Genomic DNA, 25,590 nt, shown 5'->3' with positions numbered 1-25,590 from the left:
GGCTTTTAAATTAGAACATAATACCACTGGGTCCATCTAAATGACTGTGCCCTGTATTTATAATAATACTCTTATTATATTCCCCTTGTTAATAGGACCCTAAGGCCTGAATTAACCCTATCATGGCACTTACCTCATAACTTAATGGTTACCTATTTACTAGATAGGATTTAATGCAGGTACTATGCCTGTTTCACAGTTTTAACTCTTATACTTAGCAGAATGCTTAAAACTATTACTAACAAATATTTGCTTAATTATAATTAGTTGTTTAAATATAAAATTGCCCATATTGAAGCATAAAGCAGAAATCAGAGTTACACTACCCTATTGGTACTGTCTGTAGTTCAAAATTGTGCTGTGTATGTGGTTGTTCTTATTTTATTCTTTATGATACGATACAGTGAAACTCATGGTAATATACAATGTAATAACGTGAATTATGTTTTTATGTAGTTGGTGATTGACTCCTGCATTCAGCCAAGTCAAGAAGACTGGATCTCTTATCTTAACACTTATTTACTATTTCTATGATAGTGTCACGCAAAGATGCTGCTGTTTCCACTGGTACTGCCACCACATTTAACTAAATGTACCATTTGAGTAGACTTTAGAATCTTTCCAGGATATTCAGGGTTTTGTCTTTTTCTAGCATATTGAATGATATGAAATATTGATTACATCTAATACATTATAATGTATATTGTATTAAGAAGCCTCTACTCCCTAAGAGGTAGGGTTGGCAAAGGAGGAGATAAAGGTAGTTTTTATCACCTTTTACTCCAAGCCCTACATCTTGGTCTGCCTTCAGATTTTTCTCAGTGCTTCTTCCAAATAATTCTGAGAAAGGTAGTACTGAATATTTTTTTTGTTGCAATATCCTGGAGTTCCAAGTTCAAATGCCACTAGAATGAAGCAACACTGTTCTATAGAAAGAACAACATCCTTGGGTAAGGTTTGTACAGTTTATACCAGAGTGATATAAGGTTTAACCTATTTAAATAAATTCAAGTAATTTTAGAACAGAAAAGGATTTAAGGTCATTTCATCCAGTGGTTATCAAATTTGACTGTGCATCAGAATCACCCAAGGAGCATGTAGAAAGCACAGACTTCTAGGTCACATCCACAGCAATTCTGCTTCAGTAATATCTGGGCAAGGTCCTAGAATTTGTCTTTTTAACAAGTGCCCTCAGCAATTTTGATGCATAGCCAGGCTCCAGATGTGTATTTTGGAATCAGTGATCTAGTACAATGCCCAGCAGACAGGAATTACATTTAATTAATTTCTATATTTATAGCTATACCAGTAAAGTGCTAGGCACATAGCTATTGCAAAATAAGTGTTTGCCAGAGATAGGGTAGAAAGTGAGTACAAAGAGAAGTTCAACAACTTACGAAAGGTGCCACAGTTAAGAAGCATAAGAACCCAGTTCTTATTTGCCCCAGAAATGGAGGGAAAAGGGCTTCTAGGTCCTCTTTTCTCCAAAGGCCTTTCAGATCAGTGTAATAAATAAAATCTTCCAACATCTCATAAGATTATGTTATGGACACATGTATTTATGTTCAACAAAATGTAGGTACATCTCCCATCTCATTTTGCACATTTTAGTAATTTCTCTGATCATAGTTTTTGTAGGTATTATAAATATTTTTATGAACCCTTTTTTTCTTTGGTGCATTAATCACATGGGTTTGTTATGTAGGTTAAAAGTGCATTGTGTAATAAGTTCCTTGAAGCTAGAAAACAAAAATATCACAGTTATCATTATTACTTTTACCTCTCTCATGTATCATCTAAGAGAAGTTTGATTTGTGACCAGCTTTCAAAACTGCACTTATTGGCCAACTCTTACAAGAATGTCTTTTTGATCTGGTTTACTGAAATCAATTACACTTCCAAATAAGTTTTCATTTTAAGAGAGGGCAGTGCAGTGGCATCCTCTGGTTATTGCATCCACATTTTAGAGCATGGCTACAAGCTCTCCAGAAGGAGGAGGAGGTGGAGAGGAGAAATAGAAAGGAGGGGAATAAGAATTCTTGAGTTTCAAACTCTTCACCTTGGTTTATATTATCTCCCACATGAAATCATTTACCCACCACACTGGTCTTACTTTTAAAGCCATTTAGGAAGTTGTGAGTCAATTTGCCCTAGAGTTAATTGTTAACACAATACCACTTATAGGATTTTTAATTTCTCAGAAAATAACCTGAATTACAGTCATCACTGCTTAAGGATAAGCCCTGCAAGAATTGTTACTATAAGTGAATGTGTTATAAGTCATTTGATAATCTCTTCCATTCTCTTCATCAGTATGAATGACACTGATGAGTCCTTTTAACCAGGTAGTAGTGCCATGACCATCTTACACTAAGGGGCTGTTCACAGGCAGTGGGCAGAGTGGACGTTGATAAAACACCTGTGCACTGCTGCAGAAAACACTGTGAGAATATCCAATCTGAAATGATTTAACTGTTAAACATATGAAGGATAAAACATTCACTAGCCATAACAACCTCCAACATACACGATGAGTACACAGACTATGAAATTACTTTTTCTCTATCTTGTGTGCTTTAATTACTGGCCCTTGGGTGTAGAATGGGGAAGGGAGTTGCCAGTTTAATACTTAACCTCCCTTGCTTGGAGTGGTCTGTTTTTTACATTGTTTCTTTTGCTGTTAAATGTAAACTCTGAGAATCTGTTTTCCCTGTGAATTGCTTAAGGAAAGAATCAATCCTGGAGAGTAATTAGGAAAAATAGAGATAATTTGATGTAACTGGTTTGAGCAGAAGCTCAAAGCCTGAAGGATGGAAACAGAGAAGATAGTATAGGAATAATTGTGGGATGAAAGTAAGAGGGCATCATTGATAGAAAGACTACTTTATTTCTCAGTTAGTAACCAGCTCTACACTGGCCTGCCTGAGAAGAACTTCTCCATCGAACAGTTCAACTCGGATCATGCCTTGCTTTCCCTGGCTCGTATCCAGAGACTCTTAAAGTGAATGTATGTGGGATCTAGTTCCCCCACCAGAGAGCAAACCCCTGCATTGGGAGCGCAGAGTCTTACCCACTGGACCACAACTAAGAGCCCGCATGCCTCAACTAAAAGATCCTGAGTGGGGCTTCCCTGGTGGCACAGAGGTTAAGAGTCCACCTGCCGATGCAGGGGACACAGGTTCGTGCCCTGGTCCGAGAAGATCTCACGTGCCGCGGAGCGGCTGGGCCCGTGAGCCATGGCCGCTGAGCCTGCACGTCCGGAGCCTGTGCTCCGCAACGGGAGAGGCCACAACAGTGAGAGGCCCGCGTACTGCAAAAAAAAAAAAAGATCCTGCGTGGTGCAGCTAAGACCCAGCACAGCCTAAATAAATAAATAAATAAAATTTTAAAAATAAAGTGAATGTCATCATATGTGATCTTTGGTATTCGTTTATTTCAAATGAATATTTTCCTTTTCTCTTTAACTCATTAATGTTTCTGAAAGGTTGAGAATTTATCTCTACATCTTTTAAACTTCTTCATATCAGCAGCGTTAGCATCTAAATGGTCAACCCATCACATATGGAATGAAATAAAGAGACTATGACATAAAAAGTTCTAAGGATTTTTCCTTTTCATTATCACTCCTGAGCCATGGTTACACTCTAGTTATTCTATTGCTACACCCATAACACGTTTCCCCCCTTTTTCTGGTCTACCTGTTTATTTACAACGTTTAGACTGCAGTCTTCTTGAGGGCAGGGCTATGTCTCATTCATCACTGTGTTCTGCATATCTGGTGTGGTATCTGACATAGGAGCTGCTCAGTAGGTGTGTGTTCTATGTGTAGGCATATCAGAGTTGCATCAAATTCAGAGGAGTTAGGTTTGCTTGGGTTAAAAAAAAAAGTTGACTGTACTTTTGTCTTCACTGTCTTAAAGAGATCTGAATTTATTATCAAAATACTACAACAACCATTTTTCAGGTTCTTGCCATTTTACTCAAATTAATGTTTAAAAATACTATTTTCTTTTGCTTTACTCTAGAACTGAACAATGCCACAAAAACATTCTTTACTAAAGAATATTTGAAAAGAAAACAAAGCTTTCAGAAATCCAGCTCTGCAAAGTGGCCCCTACCAAGCCGCAGAAAAGCATTCCATCTTTTTGGAGGTAAGGAAGCTAATGCAAAAAAAAAAAAAAAAAAAGGAAGAAAAGGAAAAAAAGTCTGGTAACATTGTCCAAGGTCTTCTTTAAAGCTGTTTTCTTTCTGCCTTAGATATATTAGTAGAAAAATATTTCTTTACTCGTCAATTTTAAGTAAGGATTTTGCTAAGTATCCTTTTACTGAAAGCTACAGGTGTACATATGAAAAAAATGGAGACTATACAGTAAGAGCAAAATCTGAGAAAAATTCATGATTAAATTTACTTTGCCTTGATGTCAGTAATGTTTAATATGTAGATAATGAACTCAAAAGTAACAGATTTGACAAAAGGTATATTTGACAAAAGCATTGGTATTCCTTATAAAGGTTTTGAACAACTCATTATCATAATTTAAGTTCATTTCATTTTATTGGTTCTAATCTGTTTTATTTTAATAAATTATTTCTCTTTTATTGAAGTATAGTTGATTTACCATGTCATGTTAGTTTCAGGTGTACAGAAGAGCAATTCAGTTTTAAATATGTATGTATATACACATATATATATATTCCTTTTCAGATTCTTTTCCCTTATAGGTTATTACAAGATATTAAGTCTAGTTTCCTGTGCTATACAGTAGGTCCTTGTTCGTTATCTATTTTATGTATAGTAGTATGTGTATGTTAATCCCAAACTCTTAATTTATCCCTTCCCTGACCCTTTCCCCTTTGGTAACCATAAGTTTGTTTTCTATGTCATGGGTCTATTTCTGTCTTGTAAATAAGTTCATTTGTATCTTTTTTTTTTAAGATTCCACATATAAGTGATACCATATGATATTTGTCTTTGTCTGTCTTACACTTCACTTACTATGATAATCTCTAGGTTCATCCATGCTGCTGCAAATGCCATTAGTTCATTCTTTTTTATGGTTGGGTAATATTCCATCATTCATAGATATAGATATATAGACACACACACACACACACACACACACACACACACACCCCACATCTTTATCCATTCATCTGTCAGTGGACATTTAGGTTGTTCCCATGTCTTGGCTATTGTAAATAGTGCTGCTATGAACATAGGGGTGCATGTATCTTTTTGAATTAGAGTTTGTTCCAGATATATGACCAAGAGTGGGATTACAGGATCATATGGTAACTCTATTTTTAGTTTTTTAAGGAACCTCCATACTCCATTCTCTATAGTGACTGTACTAATTTACATTATCACCAACAGTGTAGGAGAGTTCCTTTTTCTCCACACCCTCTCCAGCATTATTTGTAGATTTTTTGATTTGAGGTGATACCTCATTGTAGTTTTGCTTTGCATTTCTCTAATAATTAGCCATGTTGAACATTTTTTATGTGCCTAGTAGCCATCTGTATGTCTTCTTTGTAGAAATGTCTGTTTAGGTCTTCAGCCCATTTTTTGATTGGGTTGGGTTTTTTTGATATTGAGCTGTGTGTATATTTTGGAAATTAATCCCTTGTTGGTCACATCATTTGCAAATATTTTCTCCTGTTCCATAGGCTGCCTTTCTGTTTTGTTTGTGGTCTTTTTTGCTGTGCAAAAGCTTTTGAGTTTAATTAGGTCCCATTTGTTTATTTTTGCTTTTATTTCCATTACTCTAGGAGATGGGTCCCCCCAAAATATTGCTGTGGTTTATGTTAAAGAGTGTTCTGCCTATGTTTTCCTCTGGGACTTTTATAGTATCTGGTCTTACATTTAGGTCTTTAATCCATTTTGAGTTTATTTTTGTATATGGTGTTAGAGAATGTTCTAATTTCATTCTTTTACATGTAGCTGTCCAGTTTTCCCAGCACCACTTACTGAAGAGACTGTCTTTTCTCCATTGTATGTTGTTGCCCACTTTATCATAGATTAATTGACCATAAGTGGGTGGGTTTATTTCTGGGCTTTCTATCCTGTTCCATTGATCTATATTTATGTATTTTTGCCAGTACCATGCTGTTTTGATTACTGTAGTTTTGTAGTACAGGCTGAAGTCAGGGAGTCTGACTCTTCCAGCTCCATTTTTTTTCTCAGGATTGCTCTGGCTCTTAATGTACTGTTGGAGTCAGTTTGCTAGTATTTTGTTGAGGATTTTTGCATCTGTGTTCATCAATGATGTTGACCTGTAATTTTCTTTTTTTTCTGGTATCTTTGTCTGATTTTGGTATTAGGATGATGGTGGCCTCATAGAATGAGTTTGGAAGTGTTTCACTTTCATACTATTTTATTTTAATATTTTACAAGTTGTCCCACAAGTTTAGGACAAGTAGAAAGTGTCTGTGCTTTAGTATAGAGTGTCTCATGCTTGTACAGAGGACAAGGAATACTTATTTCTGAGTTCATGTCTAACTAAATGTATGACCTCAGGGATATCATAGAAACCTCTTCTTTTGTTTGTTTCTGATCTGTAAGATGGTAATAATTATATATTCCTAATTAATGCAATTACAAGGATCAAATGAGCTGATGTGAAAGCACATTCTAAATTATAACTAATTGCACTATATAGATATAAGGAATTATCAAATTAGGGCAAGGCAATCTCTAATACCTTTTTCACCTTTGAGAATTTGTTATGTGTAATGATGATCAGACAGTATAAACATAAAATATAATTTCATCTTTTATAAAACCATGGTCTGTCAGAACAGTTTGTGCAGTTTTAGTATTTACCCTTATGATGTTTTTGGGGGGTCTGGTTGGAGAAGCTCAGATATGGGGAACTCTGATCTTCAGGGAACCAGAGGGACTTCTACATAAGAAGACCAATAAAATCAGTACAGTAATGATGTAAACCAAAAGGAGGTAAAAACAGAGCCTTGTATGGTTGAGGCAAAAGATAAATTGAATTACAAAATCCTCAAGGTTTGAAGAAAGTAGTTTAAGGACAAATATAACTTTATACAGTAGTTTGAATGAAGAAACTTAAAGACATTTTATAAGTACATACTGTTTTATAAAATGGTAAGTAACTATAGAAACCCATTGTCCATAGGTTTGGTATAGATACATTTTAAAATATATTACATTTAGCCCAAAATATAATGTGAAATTCAGTCTTACTTAAAGGATTTCATACCAAAGAAGAGAAAATTTATTGTATGAATTATGTGCTTTAAAAGATTCCTTTGTATCCTACCTTCTACCCTATACCCACATTTTAAAAAGAATGAGTCACTTTTCTGATAACCCCTCAGTATCCTTTGTCTTTTTGTACTCTGGGGTACTGAAGCTATAAATTAAATATTTGCTTCTTTGTGATTTAATCTTATTTGTCCTCCCCATAGAAGTTCCACAGAACTTTAACTTTTTATAAGTTTTTATGGAGGAGGTTCAAAGTAGCTTTATTATACAACCTAACTTAAGCAATATATTACTATCAAGAGCTCAGCTATGCTAAGCAAGCCTCAGCCAAAACTGAAAGAGTTAAGCCTTTAATCACTTGGTACAGTGGTGTAAACAAGAGTGTAAAACCGGAGGAAATGCCAAACCCCCCCCCACCCCTAATATTCTATTTTCCCCCATGGAACAGTGCACTGGTCCAGGGTCAGGTCGACCAGCACAGATGTGGGGATAATCTTACTGTTGAGGAGGCCCTGAACAAAAGGCCTTGGCACTTTCATGGGCCCGGAGGGAGGTATATGTGTGTGTGTTGGAGTTTTATTTTTGGCGGGGGGAAGACGGGAAGACTAGGAGTGGAAAAGTACTGAGTACTAATTCAGAGTGGGGAAAAGTATCTTTAAGGTTTCTCCCTAATACCCCTCTAAAGAGGTCTCAGCAGAGATCCAGAAGCCCTCTGCCCAAGCCCTCAGATAAAGGACCCAGGAATGCAGGTGCTGAGGACCGTAAATATATGAAAGAGCATCACAGGCCAGGGGCCTGAGACCTTGATTGCAGCTCCTTCAGAGATTGTAATGCACTGGCTTTACACCAAATCTGGTGTGGGGAGGGCAGCTTTCTTCTGTGATGCCTACCAGGTAAAGCCTCCATAATTGCCTGTGGTCAGGCCTGAAAAGCCGCACGTAGGATTTTAATCACAAACCAGACTCAATTACCAGTATTACTGAAGCACCGTCTGTACTCCTTTGTTTGCTTCCTGCCTCCCCCGAATTTTGTATTTATCATTTCTTTGCACAAGTAAGTATACATATGTATACTTACTCAGTGTTATTTAATTTTGCTTGTCTTTGAACTTTTGTAGGGGTAACAATGTATGTATTCTATATTTGCTTTTTCACTCAGCATTATGTTTCTTGGATTTGTCTTTTCAGTGAGCGTAGCCACATTCATTTATTTTTACTGCTATACTATCACCCACTATGTGAATATGGTACAATTTATCTATTCTCCTGTTGATGAACAACTGAGTTATCCCATTTTTTGTTTATAAACAACACTGCTATAAATATTATTTTCATCTGTCCTGGAGCATAAGAGTTCCTCTAGAATAAATGCCAGTAGCAAACAGCTGGGTCATAAGAAAAACACATCTTTAATTTGACTACCTAAACCAAACCTTTTCCTAAATGACTGCTGATCTGTCACCAACTTTGTTTACCACATTTGATGTTTTCAGTCCTTTAGATTTTGCCAGTCTGATAGGTATAAAATGATATCTCACTGGGGATTTAATTTCACTTTCTCTAATTACCAGTAGGGATTGAAAATAACTTTGTATGTGTATTAGTTATAGAATTTCTTCATCTGTGAAATTCCTTTACAAATTTTGTCCATTTTCCTATTGATTGCATTTTTCTTGTTGATTTTTGAGAGTGTTAAAATATTTTCTGCTGACTCCTTTTTTAATTATTTGAATGGCAACTCTCTTCTCTCATTTGTGGTTTGTCTTTTCACTCTATGATATCTTTTAATGAATTGTAGTTCTTCATTTTCTTTATCATCTTTCTGGCATGTGTTATCTGCCTTAAGAAATTCTTCTCTATCCCCAGTGTCATAAACATATTTTCCTGGGTATTTTTCAAATATTTTCAATTTTTTTAAAAAATATTTTATTTTTCAAATATTTGTATTTCAAATATTTTCGAAATGATTTGTGTTGTTGATATTTTCTGGGTTTTGGCGGGGAGGGGGGTTGTGTTATAGGGTAGAGAGCCAGTCACTTTGGGATTTTTTCCCATTTAATTTTTTCTAACCACCATTTACTGAAAATAATTCATTATTTCCCCCACTGATTCACAGTGCTAATCTGTTATATTTTAAATTTCCATTCGTGTGAGTCTATTTCTGAGGTCTTTATTTGGTTCCTTTGGTCTGTATATCAAATCCTGTGCCAATACCATACTGTCTCAATTACTGGAGCCTTGTAAGAAGTTTTGATATCTCCCTTCAAACTTGTTTTGCTGCATGAGTGTCTTGGCCTTTTTTTTTTCTTTTTTTTTTTTGGCTCTTTGAATTTTAGAATCATCTTGTCAAGTTCCATGAAAACCAGGTTGGATTAAGGGAAGAAGTTCCTATTCAATGCATGAGTCAATGTGGGGAGAATTGACATCCTAATAATAACTTTCCCCATCCACTAACTGGTTTTTCTCTTCTTTTATTTAGATCTCCTAAATATTTAATGTCTATAATAAAATGTGATAATTTCCTTTACAAGTGTTTTATACATGTTTTGGTGAGATTTATTCACATATATTTGCTATGTTGTCATCCTTTTTTCTCCTCCTCTGAACCTTGAGTTCATATAGTTGATGCAGTCCCACTTCTTAATTAACAGCTACCATCATCAGTCCACACACTCATTTGTTTCCTTTTATCCTCATATCCTACTTTCCATTATGTTGAGTTTATTTAATCTGTATCTTTTTTATTGTTTTCTTAAATTATGTTTATTGTTTTCTGTGCATATATTTTAATTTACGGGAATGGTGTCATTATATATTGCGCTGTTTCTTATCTTTTTCATCTAGCACTAGGCTTTTAGATGCATCCGGGTAGCTATGTGTATTTATAATCTGTGGGTTCTAAATAATGTTATCCTAAGGTGTGCATCTACCACATTTTATCCAACTATTCACTGACTGGAACACAGAATACCTCCAGCTTCCTGCCACTACATATAATACTAATGAATATCCTAATATGGACCTTGTCAAAATTTCTTTGGCCTATAGACTCAGGAGCAGAATGTATGGGTCACAGAATATGAATATACTTAACTTGAGTAAATAATGCCAACAGTTCCCCCAAATGACCAGTATAGATACCTATTAACAGTGCATGAGGGTTGGAAGAAATTAGAACTATGGAAAATGACAAGCGTTGACAGAGAATGGAAATTAGGAACACTCAGTATTGATTTAATTTGCTTTTATCTGATCTCTAGTAGCTTAAGATCCCTACAAATGCTCATCAGTCTTTCGGATTCCTCTTCTGTAACTGCTTTTCTTATTTTTCTAAGGTGGTTTCTGCCCTTATCAGTTTTACAGAATTTCTTGTATATTCTAGATATTAATCCATTTTCTGCTTTAGACACTATAAATCTCTTATCCCATTTTATTATCTGTATATTAAGTTTGTCCATGGTGTCCTTCACTGAAATTCTGAACTTTGACGTAATTAAATCCACCTTAAGTTTGCATTGTCATTGTGTTTTGAAGTTTTAAGAAGTTCTTACCCATTCCTAGGCCACAAAGGTTTCTGCTTAGGTAAAACTATGAAGTTAATATTAAAAAACCTTTCTCATTTAGGTCTTTATCTAGAATCTACCTCTTATCATGTGTTACAGAGGGTTCATGTCTTTCTTCAAATAATAGCCCCCTTTTCTGAATATTAAATAGTGATTCCGGGTTTTGTTAATTATTCTCTGTTGTTGTATAGAAATGTCCTTGTGGGATTTTGATCCCATATTCAGCAACCTTACTAAATTACCTTCAGTTTCATTATTTATAGGGTTTGGGGGGCTTTGAATGAAGACAATCATATCTGTCTTGTATGTAAATAAAGACACATATCTTTCAAACTAATCATACGTTTTTTTCTTCTTTTTTTTCTTGTCATACTTTCTGAGCGAGGACTTCTGTTTAATTTTGAATAGAAAAACCGATATCAGCATCTCTGATATTAAAAGGAATATTTTAATATTTGCCATTGGGTAGAATTCTTGCTCTGCATCTTGGGTAGATACCGTTTATCAGGTTTTAAGAAAGTTCCCATCTGTTCCTAGTTTTCTCTTAATCTCTTTCTTGAATGGATTTTTAATTTGGGGATTTTTTTCAACATTTTTGAAATGACTATAATGGATTTACTTCTTCAATCTGTTAATGCGCTGAATTACATTAATAGATTGTAGGAGATTTTCTAATGTCAAACTGCTGTTGTATTCTTGGGAAGAACTCAACTTGATCATTTTTGTGCATTGGTAAACTTGGTTTGCTAATTCAGACTTCCCCCACTATATGAACGTAGAGCATTCCTGTGAAATTTTTCATAAGCCAAAAGGGGTAAAGCAAAGAAACAATTACCTTAGGACACATCTTGCTAACGGATACACAAAATAAACTGAGATAAAGCACAGATGCTCACAAACACGGTTCATGCTATGGCAGCCTGATGCTGAGATATTGGCTGTAATCCTGGGGAAGAAGCTTGGTGCCACTCTGCCTACTGGGGGTATGTGCTGCCTCTATGATAGCTCCCTGCAAAACAAACGTAAAATTCTTTTTTCGATTTTCATCTTTTTGCTTAAAAGCCAAAATCCTTTTCAGATTTCTTTCAGTTAGTGAAAAGAGGTATTAGTTTAGGCCTTTCGTAAAAGCAAAAACGGCATAAAGTGAACTTTTGAAAAGCAGGGAATACCACTTTTGCTTGAGGTTCTTTTTTTTTAACATCTACATTTATGAGTAAGATTGCCCCTATGTTTCCTTTTTCAAAATGTCTTTGTTTTCTCAATTTCTTTTTTGAATCAGTTTATATAATTTATCTTTTTGCTAGGAATTAATTTTTTCTGTTTTAAAATTTTTTGACAAAAAGTTGTTCATATCATTTAATCTCTCCTGTATCTATAATTCTGTTCTCTTTGTATATTAATATTATTTACTCATGCCCTGTTTTTTTCCTGATCTTGCTATATATTTGTAAATTTTATTATTCTTTTTAACTAATGAATTTTTGAAATTGACTCACCATATCTTTATTTTCAATTTCATTAATTTCTGTTCTTTATTAAATCCTTACTGCAATTTTTTAATTTATTCTGTCCTTTTAATACTATATTAAGGTGGCTTTCTAGGACATTAATTTTTATCCTTTTAATTTTTAAAAAATTATTATTTAAGGTCATAAATTTCCCTCTCAGTAATCTCAGTAATATATTGTATGCCGTATTTTTGTTATTCTTCATTTCTGATTATTTTTCATAAGAATAAAGCACACTTAATTCAATATTTATTGAACCATCTTGATTAAAAATAATGAAATTGTACAAAATTAGGATCATACTTGAAAATTGGGATCTGTGATATCCATATTATACCACAGTACTCAACATACCATGCCATCCATGCCATGTTAATTGTTTTCTCAAAATTGTTTCTTTTCAGCTTAATTTTCAGAAGTTGGTAGAAGGAAGTAAGGTGGGAAGGTGAGGGATATAACTGGAAAGAATAAACATTGCCATAGATGCCTTTAGCTCCGTACAATTAGTGTTCTTTCCACAAAAACAAAACATTTTAACATAGTTTTAGATTTCCTAATTAGTGAAGTTTATATCAACTCTTTTGAATTCATTCAGCCATAAAGCTCGCTCACACTTACCTAGTACAGACCCATCCCTTTCACCATGTCAAGTAGTGTCTTAGAAATATTGATGAGTAAGCAGACATGTTTTAATTTTTTTTTACAAATACATATTTTATGTGTTTATACATAAAATGGGTTATGTGAAAAGGAATGGAAATATTCTAGATAAATGTGAGCTAGCACTTTACATTTCTTATCAGATACCAATTACACTGCTGACTCTGTCAATCTTAGTTCCTTTCTCTGAAGTACCTACTGTTTCCAGGCGTTGCATCCTCAGTTTATCTTTATCTAATTGACATGATTTTCAGCCATACCATTGGTTTCCTAAGAAACCAATTTTGCATAAGTGTGTCTGTGTGTGTGTACATATATGTATATATACACACATATAAAGTTAACCAGCTAAGAGGTTTTACTAAGATCTTTTTGCCAAAAAAAAAAAAAAAGTCCACAGTGTTGAATTTTTATTTTCTAAATATACTCAAGTCAAACATAATAAAAGTCATGATTTAAAATCCAATGTGTTGGGCTTCCCTGGTGGCGCAGTGGTTGAGAGTCCGCCTGCCGATGCAGGGGACGTGGGTTCGTGCCCCGGTCCGGGAGGATCCCACATGCCGCGGAGCGGCTGGGCCCGCGAGCCATGGCCGCTGAGCCTGCGCGTCCGGAGCCTGTGCTCCGCAATGGGAGAGACCACAACAGTGAGAGGCCTGCGTACCGTAAAAAAAAAAAAAAAAAAAATCAAAATCCAATGTGTTAATTTTTTCTGGCAAGAACATGCAGCTGAAGTGAAGGTGTTTGAGATATGTTTATAACAAATCCATTCATTTCTTGTAAAAGCCTGGCAAATTGTTTTATTTGCTCATTAGTTCATCTGAAGGTGTTAGATTGATTCTGCAAGTTTAAACATGCTCAGTATAAATGAAGGAATATCCACATGGAAAAAAATGCTTATTTCTAATAGAGAACAAAACAGTACATGATCAAACAGCAGGAATTTAATATAACCCAGAAATCTGCCTTCTCAGAAAGTTGGAGGTAAAGTCAGAGGGATTTTAAAATATGTTTTAGATGTGGTGCTGTCTTTAGTAGAAAGTTCATTAACCTTTACATTTCTTCTGAAACTAAAACGATTTTATTCACAGATAATTTTTGGAAAGGGCCTAAGAACTCTGTCTTTTTCTTTCTATTTATTTTCTAATGGGAGAATCAGGCCCTGTTTTTGCTATAGGGTTTACTAATGAGTTTAAAATTTCGAAGCCAAACCAGTAATAAGCCTTACAATATCAGAAACTACTTTAAAAACAGGTAGTTACATGCAATCCCACTAAAATATAAAATCATAGATTCTAAAGAGTTAAAGAAGATACATAATGTAACTTCTCCAACCAATACAAGAACAGCCTCAACAATCATGCTCGGAGATGGATGTCTAGATTCTGCTTATCACATACAATGACAGGGAGCTTAACTACCTGAAAAAGTAAGTTTGTCCATTTTAACAACTCTTTCAGATAAATTTCTGTGTAAATGAAATCTGCCTTTTCCAGTTTCCTTTTATTGATTCAAGTCTGTTTTAATCTTCCTCCATAAGACTGTTCTTCAAATATACAAAGACATATATGATGTTCTCTGGAAGTCTTTATTCCACACAGAAAATATCCACATTCCTTCAACTGTTCCTCATGGAAGCTGGTTTCTGGGTCCTGGTTGCCTGTTTCAGGGATACTAATGGGACTGGAAACCGTGTCAATTGGATACTGATAAAATAAATTGAGGATGCAATGCCTGGAAATGGTAGATATTTCAGAGGAAGGAACCAAGATTGACAGAGTCATCAGTGCAGTTAATCCTGATAAGAGATATAAGTGCTAGCTTACATTTATCTAGAATATTTCCATTCCTTTTCACATGACCCAGTGTTATTCTGGTGTTGGGTCATGGAATTCATAGTCTCTGTCTAAGGCTGAATAATTCAATTGGGCAATGAACTCAAAATGAAAACACCCTTTTCTTCTATATTAAGTTTATGATTGAACCAAATTATAATACAAATTGTACACTTTGTTTAAATATCACCACTTTATAACTGTTATTTTTTAAATTATCAGAAGTTTTATCCACCACCACCCCCACACACACAGACACACTCTCTTACACACATAAATTCTATCCGCTTCATGGTTTCACATATATAGAAGTTGCTTTATTAATCCTATATGAAGTAGGATGTTGGTAGGAAATGCTACCTTCATTTACAAATACTTGCATACATAACATAAATGCACACATATGCCTGTACATGCCCACTCACTAACCACAGGACCCCTGAAATTAGCACTGGAAGCAAATTCTTATGCTGGGAGAGGGTGGCTGCATCTGACCTTGGCCCTGAGCTCACAGTTTTAATACCGTGCTTTCCCATTACTAATGATTTCCCTATGTACCCTGCAGAATAGATGACACAGAGTTAAAACGTTTAAACATATAATAAGGTGACCTTGGTACTTGATCCTGTATTTTTTGAACCTTTGATTAAGAGAGACCAGAAAGGAAGTGAAAGAACACAGCCAAATTCAAACTGGACTATCGATGTCTAAAGACTTCAGAAATGTTCAAGTGTTCTAAGGTCTGACCACTGTATGACATTGTTGGGGCAGTAGGCAATATGTGTATTCACTGTGAATTATCCTGGAAAATTGTGGTCAATCTTGGAATAAAAAATGGGGGCTTCCCTGGTGGCGCAGTGGTTGAGAGTCCGCATGCAGGGGACACGGGTTCGTGCCCCGGTCCGGGAAGATCCCACATGCTGCGGAGCGGCTGGGCCCGTGAGCCATGGCCGCTGAGCCTGCGTGTCCGGAGCCTGTGCTCCGCAACGGGAGAGGCCACAACAGTGAGAGGCCTGCGTACCGCAAAAAAAAAAAAAAAAAAAAAAAATGAAGGTTGAGGAGATGGGACTTAAGAGAGGTAATGGAAAACTTCCTGCGTCTCTGAGAGACCCTCTGGTCACTTTATCCTCTTCTATAATCATGATGAGTGGTGTACCCTTGTGGGTGATAGTGGATATGCACCCTAAAATGCAGAGGTGGGCAAGGCGTATAAAGGTACTCTGAGGATGCTTCTGGGTTTGTGCAATGGCTGCATGTTATTCTTTGTGTTTATTACACCTTTTATCCCAAACAATCAGAACATGTTGTGAAAAATTATAGCAGATCTCCACTATGCTGTGGACCTGTTACATATATGAGATGCAGAGCCATTATCTCTTAGTTCCGCACTGGAAGAGTAGCAATCTCATTTGATCATCAGCAACAAAGTTGAAATTGACAGATGAGGAAACCTGGTTAGAGAGATGCATGGGACCTGATTTTGAGCACAAAAATAAGAAAACAGCCACAGAACTCTGAAAAATGCAAGGATAAACACAGGTCAGGCTTATTATTTCTTACAATAACAGCAGTGGAGATTTCTTTCTCTAGGATATAGAAGATATAATAAGATACATTAGGATACAATAAGTGATGGCAAGTCATCACCCTCAATGGCAATATCTGGGAGTAAAGTGATGAATTAGAAAAATTATACTTTTAAAGAAATAAAAGATCTATGGAAGGCTAGATAAGTAAAATTCCAGTAGGGGGCGAGTCCCCCAGGAAAGCTAATATTGCCAGCTATTGGCTTCTCTGGGAGTATTTTCTGAGTCTGGGAATTATCTGAGGATCAGTCTTGCCATAGGCAGAGGACTCTACTAGAGCAAAGAGAAATCAGCTGAGGTTTTGACAACCATATGGACTGACATGTCAGGTAGGAAGAGGAGTCTGAAAATATGGCCATAAGAGACATTTGCTGAGAGCTGTGGCAGTACAAGAGGCTAAGCAGTTGGCCCAAATGAGCAAAATGAAATCTCCAACAATCTCACAGAGTTTAGAAATCAAGCCATAGTGTAGAGATGCCTACAACAAACACATAGTAAGAATCCTCCTTAAGACATTTACTGTATTTTAAACCCATGTAGGATGGAAGACAAAGGAGTTATTTTCACAACCTCTGAAAAGCAGAACTTTCAGATTAGAGGAGATAGAGACCTGCTAAACTCTTAACCAAAAAACCCAAAGGACCGTGCTCAAGGAGGGGTCAGGACCTGAAAGCAGAGTACAAATCCGCAGTCCCATAGTGGACTCCATAGGGTTTAGGACATCAAGTCCCATTAAAGGAGCCTGCAACAAACACAACATAGGTCATGCCCTTTTAAGCCATTTAAAACCAGAGGTTGACTGAATCTAATTAAAGCTGCAACCTAACTTCAACCTCAATCCAGCTTATTAATTATTGAGTTGAGACAATGTGTCTCTCGCTCTGTCTGCCTGACAAAAGGGCCAACCCTCTGTGGAGGGAAATAATATCTACTTCAATCTCCGTGGATAATTCATACAATAAAAAATTATGAGACATAATTTAAGAAAGGAAAGGTTAAGAAAATGTGGCCAGCATTCAAATGTTGACCTAAAATAATAGAAACAACCAGTTATTTTACTAGCAAAACAGGTTTATTCAGAAAGAACAAAGAATTACAATTCAGGCCATGTACTCTGTGGCAAACCACAGACAAGTCCAGAAAACAAGGGAGATAAATGTCCTTTTACAGAGGAGAACGGGGAGTTAGAAGGGGCTCTTATAAACAGAGTCCATTGGAGGAAACTGGGAGTTCAGAGTGTATTGGCTTTTCATTGGCTGAGTTGTGACAGCCTCTTATCGGCAGGGCTGTTGCTGGCTCAGGAAAATGTCTTCCTTCCTCCTGCTGGGTAGGAAAGTAGGAATCTTCTTCCTGTTGGAGATGCAAAGTAAATTGTTTATAGTTTGTTCCTATTTGTATTTGTCATGACAGGTGTTATGAGTGTTCTTGGTGGAAGTGACCTAGACTTTAGAGAGAAATTCTAGTTTTCAAATCATTTATATCTGAACATTGAGGAAATTTTCATTAAGACATTGCTGAGACTATAGATTGCATCTCTTCAATCCATCTATAATTAACAAATTTTAAATTCATCTTATTTAATGAGCACTTCCCTGTTTCTTAGTTTTTCTCTTGTATAAATATTGGGGTTATTATGGTGCTTTCTGATAAAATTATGCAGGGAGGCATACATGACCCTGTTGACCCAATTTGCTTTCCTATATGTAAGCTAAAGATTGGATAATCATCCTGCACTACTCATATTACGGACCAAAAGCCCTCCATTGTTCATAAGCCATTATTTTAAATGTACGATCTTAAATCTTATAAATTTATTTTAGACTCAAAAAAATCCTGAAGTTATGGATTCGAAGTTATGTAAGGAATTTTTGGGTTTTCTTTTTCTTTTTTGTAGAATATGATTATATTTGCACAATGTATTTAAAATAACTAGCTTCTAGAGAAATTACAGTTTGCATCACTTATTTCTTAGGGAAAGTAAAATGTAAAGTACTCAGTCTCCTTTCAATCAATCAGTCAAGAATTTAGCTTGATGATACTAATAAAGACATAAAGAACTTCCAAGAGAGATAATCATCCTCACTCATAAGTTTAAACCAGAATTTCAGGAACTGGATGCCCTAAAATAAATTAACTACAAAATAAAACCATTATTATGAAACAGAACTTTTTATCTCGTCTTGGAAATTTCCAAGGTCCTCAATTAACTTGAACAGATGAAAAAAAAAATTTTTTGCATGAGGGAGGAGAAGAGGTAAGGTTTTGTTTTGTTCAGCTTTTTGGAAGCAAAACAGTTCTGGGTATTGGTTTCTGATATTTCACACTATGACCTTAAGTGAACCCCAATCCCCTGGTCAAATCCCATACCAATTAAATCAGAATCTCTGGAGATGCATCTCAAACATCAGTAGTAATTAAAGCTCCCCAGGAGAGCTTTTGTCCAATATGCAGACAAAGTACTAAGCCTGAGATACATTACTCTAGAAGCTGCTAGGATTTGTGACTATATAGCAAAACAGAATGTGGACTCAAAATGGAAAGGTACCATGAAAAGTCCTTCTATTTATTCTCTGACTTCCAGGCAGTATCATATCCTTGCTATTATGAAGAATGAATTAATCAGACAGAATACAATGTTATAAATAAAGGAGAGGATTAGTGTTTTTCTTACACTGAAATGAAGTTAACTCTGACATAATTCAGTGATAGTTTAATAGTGCATGGCAGTTGCCCATTTGTTTTGGATCATAAATATAAATTTAATTTGAAACTACAGTGCAAATTTAAGAAATCTGCAAGTAATGGCACAAATTAGAGTTTAGCCAATATGCTGAGAACACCTCTCTGGGGGAAAATGCCATGGGATATAACAAAGTGTTTATTACTTCCATGTTGTGTCCAAGGCACCAAATCTATTTGCCTATTCTTTCATCTGTAAAAAAAAAAAAAAAAAAAGAAATTACATTTTTAAAAATCTGTTAAAAAAGGGAAGTGGGTTGAAATGGTTATCAAGGTAGTCTCAAGAGAGGAAAAGAAGTTGCAAAACAAAAAAGTATGTAGAGAAGGGGGTAGGGACAATCCCAACTTCTTTCCTTTGGGGACGTTAAGGAGTATGCTAATGATCTGAAGATATGCTTGAAAGTTCCAGGACTTTTCTGCCAACTGGTGGAGCTACTGCCATGATTCACTATACCGTAGCTGTAGCTGTATCTTTTGTTTTTACAGTGAACATGAAATAGAAGGGCTTATTTATTATGGCTTTAAAAAGATGAATATTAAATGAGATGTTTACTCACAAATTTCAACAGCTATTAGAGTATTAGTTCATTAAAATTAATAAGCTAATATGAAACTGTTTTAACATTTCCAGATTTATAATTTGCTACTGAAAACTTGCAAACAACTGAACAGATGTAAACTTCAAATCTTTACCTTCACTAGTATCAGGCTTGTGCTATAATTAAGCAAAGCAGCTTAAGATATTTAAAGCAAAAACTCCATAACTGTGCTGACAATGAAATGGTTTTTATTAGCAAAAGTCTACTCTACATACACGTTTTAACTTTTCTAGGAAAATTGAAAAAGTTGAGAAATTTTAGGTTACTACTCTTTGGTGAACAATTCTATTTTGGTAATACAGTAGAGGTTCTGCTGTTTTATATTATCACTTAAAATATATGATCTTCTGCATTTCTGATGGGCTGAAATATATTGGATATAATGCAATATTATGTATAAATTATATATGTTATAGTATAGTATAATCTGAAAATATAATCTGTCTGGAAACAGTTTCTATCCTGTTAATTTTTTTCTTCAATACTACATTTAAATATCCTTTTTCTTAAAATAGCAAGGAGAGAAAATAATAACATATGGCACAGGAACTGCTTTTTCTTTTGTTATTCTTTCTGGTCTGAGAAAATGAAAGGCCATTAGGTTAATTTCTAAAAATATTACAAAGAATTTAAAAAGAGACAATTTAAGTAACTAGAAACTTTTGAGTTCATTCTGAAATATGTATTATACTTTGTTTATTTTATTCTACATTGCTTATGTGGTATGTCCTAAGATTTCATACAGAACAAGAAAAGAATAAGGTTACTAGTTTATTTTCAAAAGAGCTTATATAGACAACTGGTGGCCGAATATGAGACTTTTCAAGCTGTTGTGATAATATGACTTCCTGTGAACTGGGTGCTGATTTCTCAGGAATAGTAGCAGAGCTCTGAAAAGATAAGATGAATCTGAAGTAATAGTGCCTTTTTAAATTCTCAATAGGGAAAATAATCTCTCAAGCAGATAAAACGCTTTCTTTTTCTTAAACTGAGTTGTCATTGAATTAATGGAGTCTGGGACTTCCCTGGTGGTCCAGTGGTTAAGACTCCACACTTCCAACGCAGGGGGCGTGGGTTCAATCCCTGGTCAGGAAACTAAGATCCCACATGCCACATGGCGCAGCCAAAAAAAAAGAAAATTAATGGAGTCTGACTTTCTTGAACAACATTTCCTATCAGGCTGATCTCCAAAATATTTAACAGCTAGTAACATAATATTTCTAGTTACATAAATCAAAAATTAGAAAATATATTCCTTTTCATTCACTTAAGCGACTGTAAATATTTATAAAACTGATAACCAGCTGATATAACTAATAGCATAGATTACTAAATCATTTCAATAATTTCTATTTGTAGACTTAGAAATGTTAGGAATAACTTTTTGATATAGATATTGCTACTTAAATAAGGCCCTGTCTGAGCCATGATCTGACAAGGTAGGTTTATCTAATAACAAACTTTAGTTATGAATTTAACTACCCATGGGTCATTTTCTTAATTCTTTATTTTGTTTCAAATAAAGGACCCCTACTGTGTTTCTCAAAAGGAGTCCTATTGGTCTTTTGGTCAGGACAGTTCTTCATTGTATGAGACTAACCCAACATTGCTGAACATTTAGCAGACCTGACCAGAAGTAGACCCTTCATTTATTGTAACTACCAGTATCCCCCCTTATATTTCCAAATATCTCCCAACATCACCCCATGGAGGTTACATATGGATTCAGACATTAATGAAGGTTGCTTATTCTTTCTTTCCAGCTTTATTGGCAGTATCAATGACCCAAAATAAATTTTTTTTTAAGAATCTAAAGTATACAGTTTGGTAATTTGATATATGTATACATTGTGAAAGGATACCTCCACAGTGAGCCAGGTAACACAACCATCACCTCACATGTTTTCTTTAAGTTTTTGTTTTTTCTGTTTTTTTGGTGAGAACATTTAAGTTCTACTCTCTTAGCAAATTTCAGTTATACAATACAATGTTATCAACTATAACCACATTAGGTCCTGAGACTTTATTCATCTTATAACTGAAAGACTGTACCCTTTTACCAACCTTTCCCTATTTGCCCCACTCCTCACCCCCAAACAGCCATTTTTCTACTGTGTTTCTATGAGGTTTTTCTGGTTTATTTGTTTGTTTTTTGTTTTGTTTGGGTTTTTTTAGATTCCATGTATAACTGATAGCATGCAGTATTTCTTTCTCTGTCTTGCTTATTTCACTTAGCACAATGCTCTCCACATTCATCTGTGTCAAAATGTCAGGATAGGATTTCCTTCCTTTTTAAGGCTGCATATTATTCCATTATATATATATATATATATATATATATATATATATACACGCACACACCACTCTTTCTTTATCCATTTACCCATCAATGGACATTTAGTTAGTTTACATACCTTGGTGTATATCTCTTCCAGATAGTGATTTTGTTTCCTTTAGATATGTACCCAGAATTAGGATTACTGGATCTATGATAGTTCTATTGTTAATTTTTTGAGGAACCTCCATATGGTTTCTCATAGTGGCTGCACAAGTTTACATTTCCACCAACAGTGTGCATGGTTCCCTTTTCTCCACATCTTCTCCAGTATTAACCTCTTGTATTTTAGATAATAATCATGCTACCAGTGAGTTGATATCTCATTGTGGTTTTGATTTGCATTTCCCTGATAATTAGTGATGTTAAAAGTACCTTTTTATGTACCTGTTGTCCAGTTGAATGTTTTCTTTGGAAAAATGTCTCTTCAGGCCATTTGCCTGTTTTTTAGTTGGGTTATTTGTGTTTTTGCTATTGAGTTGTATGAGTTCTTTGTCTATTTTGGATATTAACCTTATATCAGATACGTAGTTTGCAAATATTTTATCCCAATTCATAGGTTGATTTTTCATTTTTTTGATGGCTTCCTTGGATGAGCAGCAGCTTTTTATTTGATGTCATCCCACTTGTTTTTTTTTTTTTTTTTTTTTTTTTGCTTTTGTTGCCTTTACTTTTGGTGTCAAATACAAAAAATCATTGCCAAGACCAGTGTCAAGGAACTTATACCCTATGTTTTCATCAAGAATTTTACAGTTTTAGGTTTTACATGCAAGTCTTTAATCCATTTTTAGTTGATTTTTTTGTGTATGGTGAAAGGTAGGGGTCCTGTTTCATTCTGTGGCATGTGGCAATCCATTTTTCTGAGCACCATTTATTGAAAGGGCTATCCTTTCCTCATTGTATATTCTTGGCCCCTTTATCAAAAATTGACTATATATGTATGGATTTATTCCTAGGCTCTCTATTCTGTTCCATTGCTCTGTGTCTGTTTTTATACCACTACCATACAGTTTTGAATACTACAGCTTTCTACTATAGTCTGAAATCAGAAAGTGTAATGTCTCCAGCTTTGTTCTTCTTTCTCAAGATCGTTTTAGCTATTTGGGTTCTTTTGTGGTTCCTTACAAATTTCAGGATTGCTTTTTCTATTTCTGTGAAAGATGCCATTGGAATTTTGATAAGGATCGCACTGGATCTGTAGGTGACTTGGGGTAGGATAGACATTTTAACAATATTAATTCTTCCAATCCATGAATATGGAATATTTTTCCATTTGTGTCTTCTTCAATTTCTTTCATCAATGTCTTACAGTTTTCAGTGTACAGATCTTTCACCTCCTTGGTTAAATTTATTCCAGTGTTCTTATGGTATTGTCAATAGTATTTTCTTAATTTCTTTCTGATAATTCTTTGTTGGTGTATAGAAATACAACTGATTTTTGTATATTGATTTGGTATCCTGCATCTTTACTGAATTTATTGATTATATCTAGGAGGTTTTTTATGAAGTCTTTAGGATTTTCTCTTTATCATAACATCCACAAATAGAGACAATTTTACTTTTTCCTTTCTGCTTTGGATGGCTTTTTTTCTTGGCTAATTGCCTAGGACCCCAAACTATGTTGAATAAAAGTGGTGAGAATGGGCATCTTTGTCTTATTCCTGTTTTTAGAGGAAAAGCTTTTAGTTTTCCACCATTGGTATGTTGCTAGATGAGAGCTTGCCATATATGTTTTTTTATTATGTTGACATATGTTCTCTTTATAATCCAGTTTACTGAAAGTTTTATCACAAAGCATTCTTCAATTTTGTCAAATGCTTTTTCTGCATCTATCAAGATGATCGTGTGATTCTTATCTTTCATTTTGTTAATGTGGTGTATCACATTGATTTACAGATGTTGCACCATTCTTTCATACCTGGAATAAATCTCACTTGATCATGTTACCTGATCCTTTTAGTGTTTAATTCATTTTTCTAACATTTTGTTGAGGATTTTTGCATCTATCTTCATCAGGAATATACCCATAATTTTCTTTTCTTGTAGTGTCCTTGTCTAGCTTTCATATCAGGGTAATGCTGTCCTAGTAAAATGAGTTTGGAAGTGCTCCCTCCTCTTCAATTTTTTGAAAGAATTTGAAGAGGATTTCCATTAGTTTTTCTTTTAATTTTTGGTAGAATTCATCAGTGAAGCCATCTGGTCATGGATTTTATTTGATGGGAAGTTTTTGATTACTGATTCAATCATCTTACTAGTAATTGAGCTGTTCATATTGTCTGCTTCTTGATGATTCAGTCTTGGTGGGCTGTATGTTTCTAGGAATTTAAATTTTATCTAGGTTGTCCAATTTAAAATTTTTTGGTAAGTCTAGCTAAAGGTTTATCTATTGTATCTTTAAAAAAAAAACACAGCTCTTAGTTTCAATGATCTTTTCTATTGTCTTTTTGGCCCCTATTACATTTATTTCTGCTCTAATCTTTATTTCCTTTCTTCTACTAACTTTGGGCCTAGTTTGTTCTTTTTCTAGTCCTTAAAGTGTAAAATTAGGTTGTTTATTTGATATCTTTGTCTCTCTTGGGTTTTTTTTTGGCCATGCCACGTGGCTTGTGGGAACCTAGTTCCCCAACCAGGGATTAAACCTGCACCCCCTGCATTGGAAGCACGGAGTCTTAACCACTGGACCACCAGGGAAGTCCCCTGAGATCTTTTTTTCTTAATGTCGGCATTCATTACTATAAAATACCCTCTTAGAACTGCTTTTGCTGCACCCCATAAGTTTTTATATGTTGTGATTCTATTTTTATGGGTCTCAAGATAATTCCTGATTTCTCATTTTGACCCATTGGTTGTTCAGGAGCATGTTGTTTAATCTACACATATTTGTAAATTTTCCAGTTTTCTTCTTGTAATTGATTTCTAGTTTCATATCATTGTGGTCAGAGAAGATGCTTTATATGATTTCAATCTTACTACATTTGTTAAGATTTCTTTTGTGTCCTATCATATGATCTGTTCTGGAGAATGTTTCACTTACATTTATAAAGAATGTGTATTCTGCTACATTTGGGGTGGAATGGTCTGTATATATGTCTTAGGTTCATCTGACCTTACGGGTAGTTTAAGTCCAATGTTCCTTATTGATTATCTGTCTAAATCATCTCCCCATTCTTGAAAGTAGAGTTTTAAGGTTCCTGGCTATTATTAAATTGCTGTCTGTTTCTCCCCTCAGATCTCATGATATTTGTTTTATATGTTTAGGCATTCCTATGTTGGATGCATAAATACAAATATTATACAGTCATTCTTGGTATCCATAAGAGATTGGTTTCAGGAGCCCCCACTGTTACTATAATCAGCAGATACTGAAGTCCCTTAATAAAGTGGCATAATTCAATGAAAGTGGTTGGCACTCCATGTCTGTAGATGTGAAGCCCATGGATATAGAGGGCCAAATGCATCCTCTTGATGAATTGGCCCCTTTATTATTATATAACGACCTTCTTTGTTTCTTGTTACAGTCTTTGACTTAACGTCT

The 25,590-nt window shown here is 35.0% G+C and overlaps 1 protein-coding gene across 1 annotated transcript in view; it reads left to right on the top strand.

Annotated features, from left to right (window-relative positions):
- The window catches only part of RNF180 (ring finger protein 180), a gene marked incomplete at its 3' end in the record, with an annotated part of 283,378 nt that overhangs the window by 227,948 nt on the left and 29,840 nt on the right, over positions 1-25,590 (top strand). Inside the window, exon 7 of the mRNA XM_082837376.1 lies at positions 4,026-4,151. Coding sequence (XP_082693502.1) covers positions 4,026-4,151 — 126 coding nt within the window. The remainder of the gene's footprint in view (positions 1-4,025; positions 4,152-25,590) is intronic.

This window comes from Leucopleurus acutus (assembly GCF_964270905.1).
Source record: "Leucopleurus acutus genome assembly, chromosome: 3".
In the NCBI taxonomy this organism is placed as follows: Eukaryota; Metazoa; Chordata; class Mammalia; order Artiodactyla; family Delphinidae; genus Leucopleurus; species Leucopleurus acutus.
This window is presented reverse-complemented; position numbering and strand designations above follow the sequence as displayed.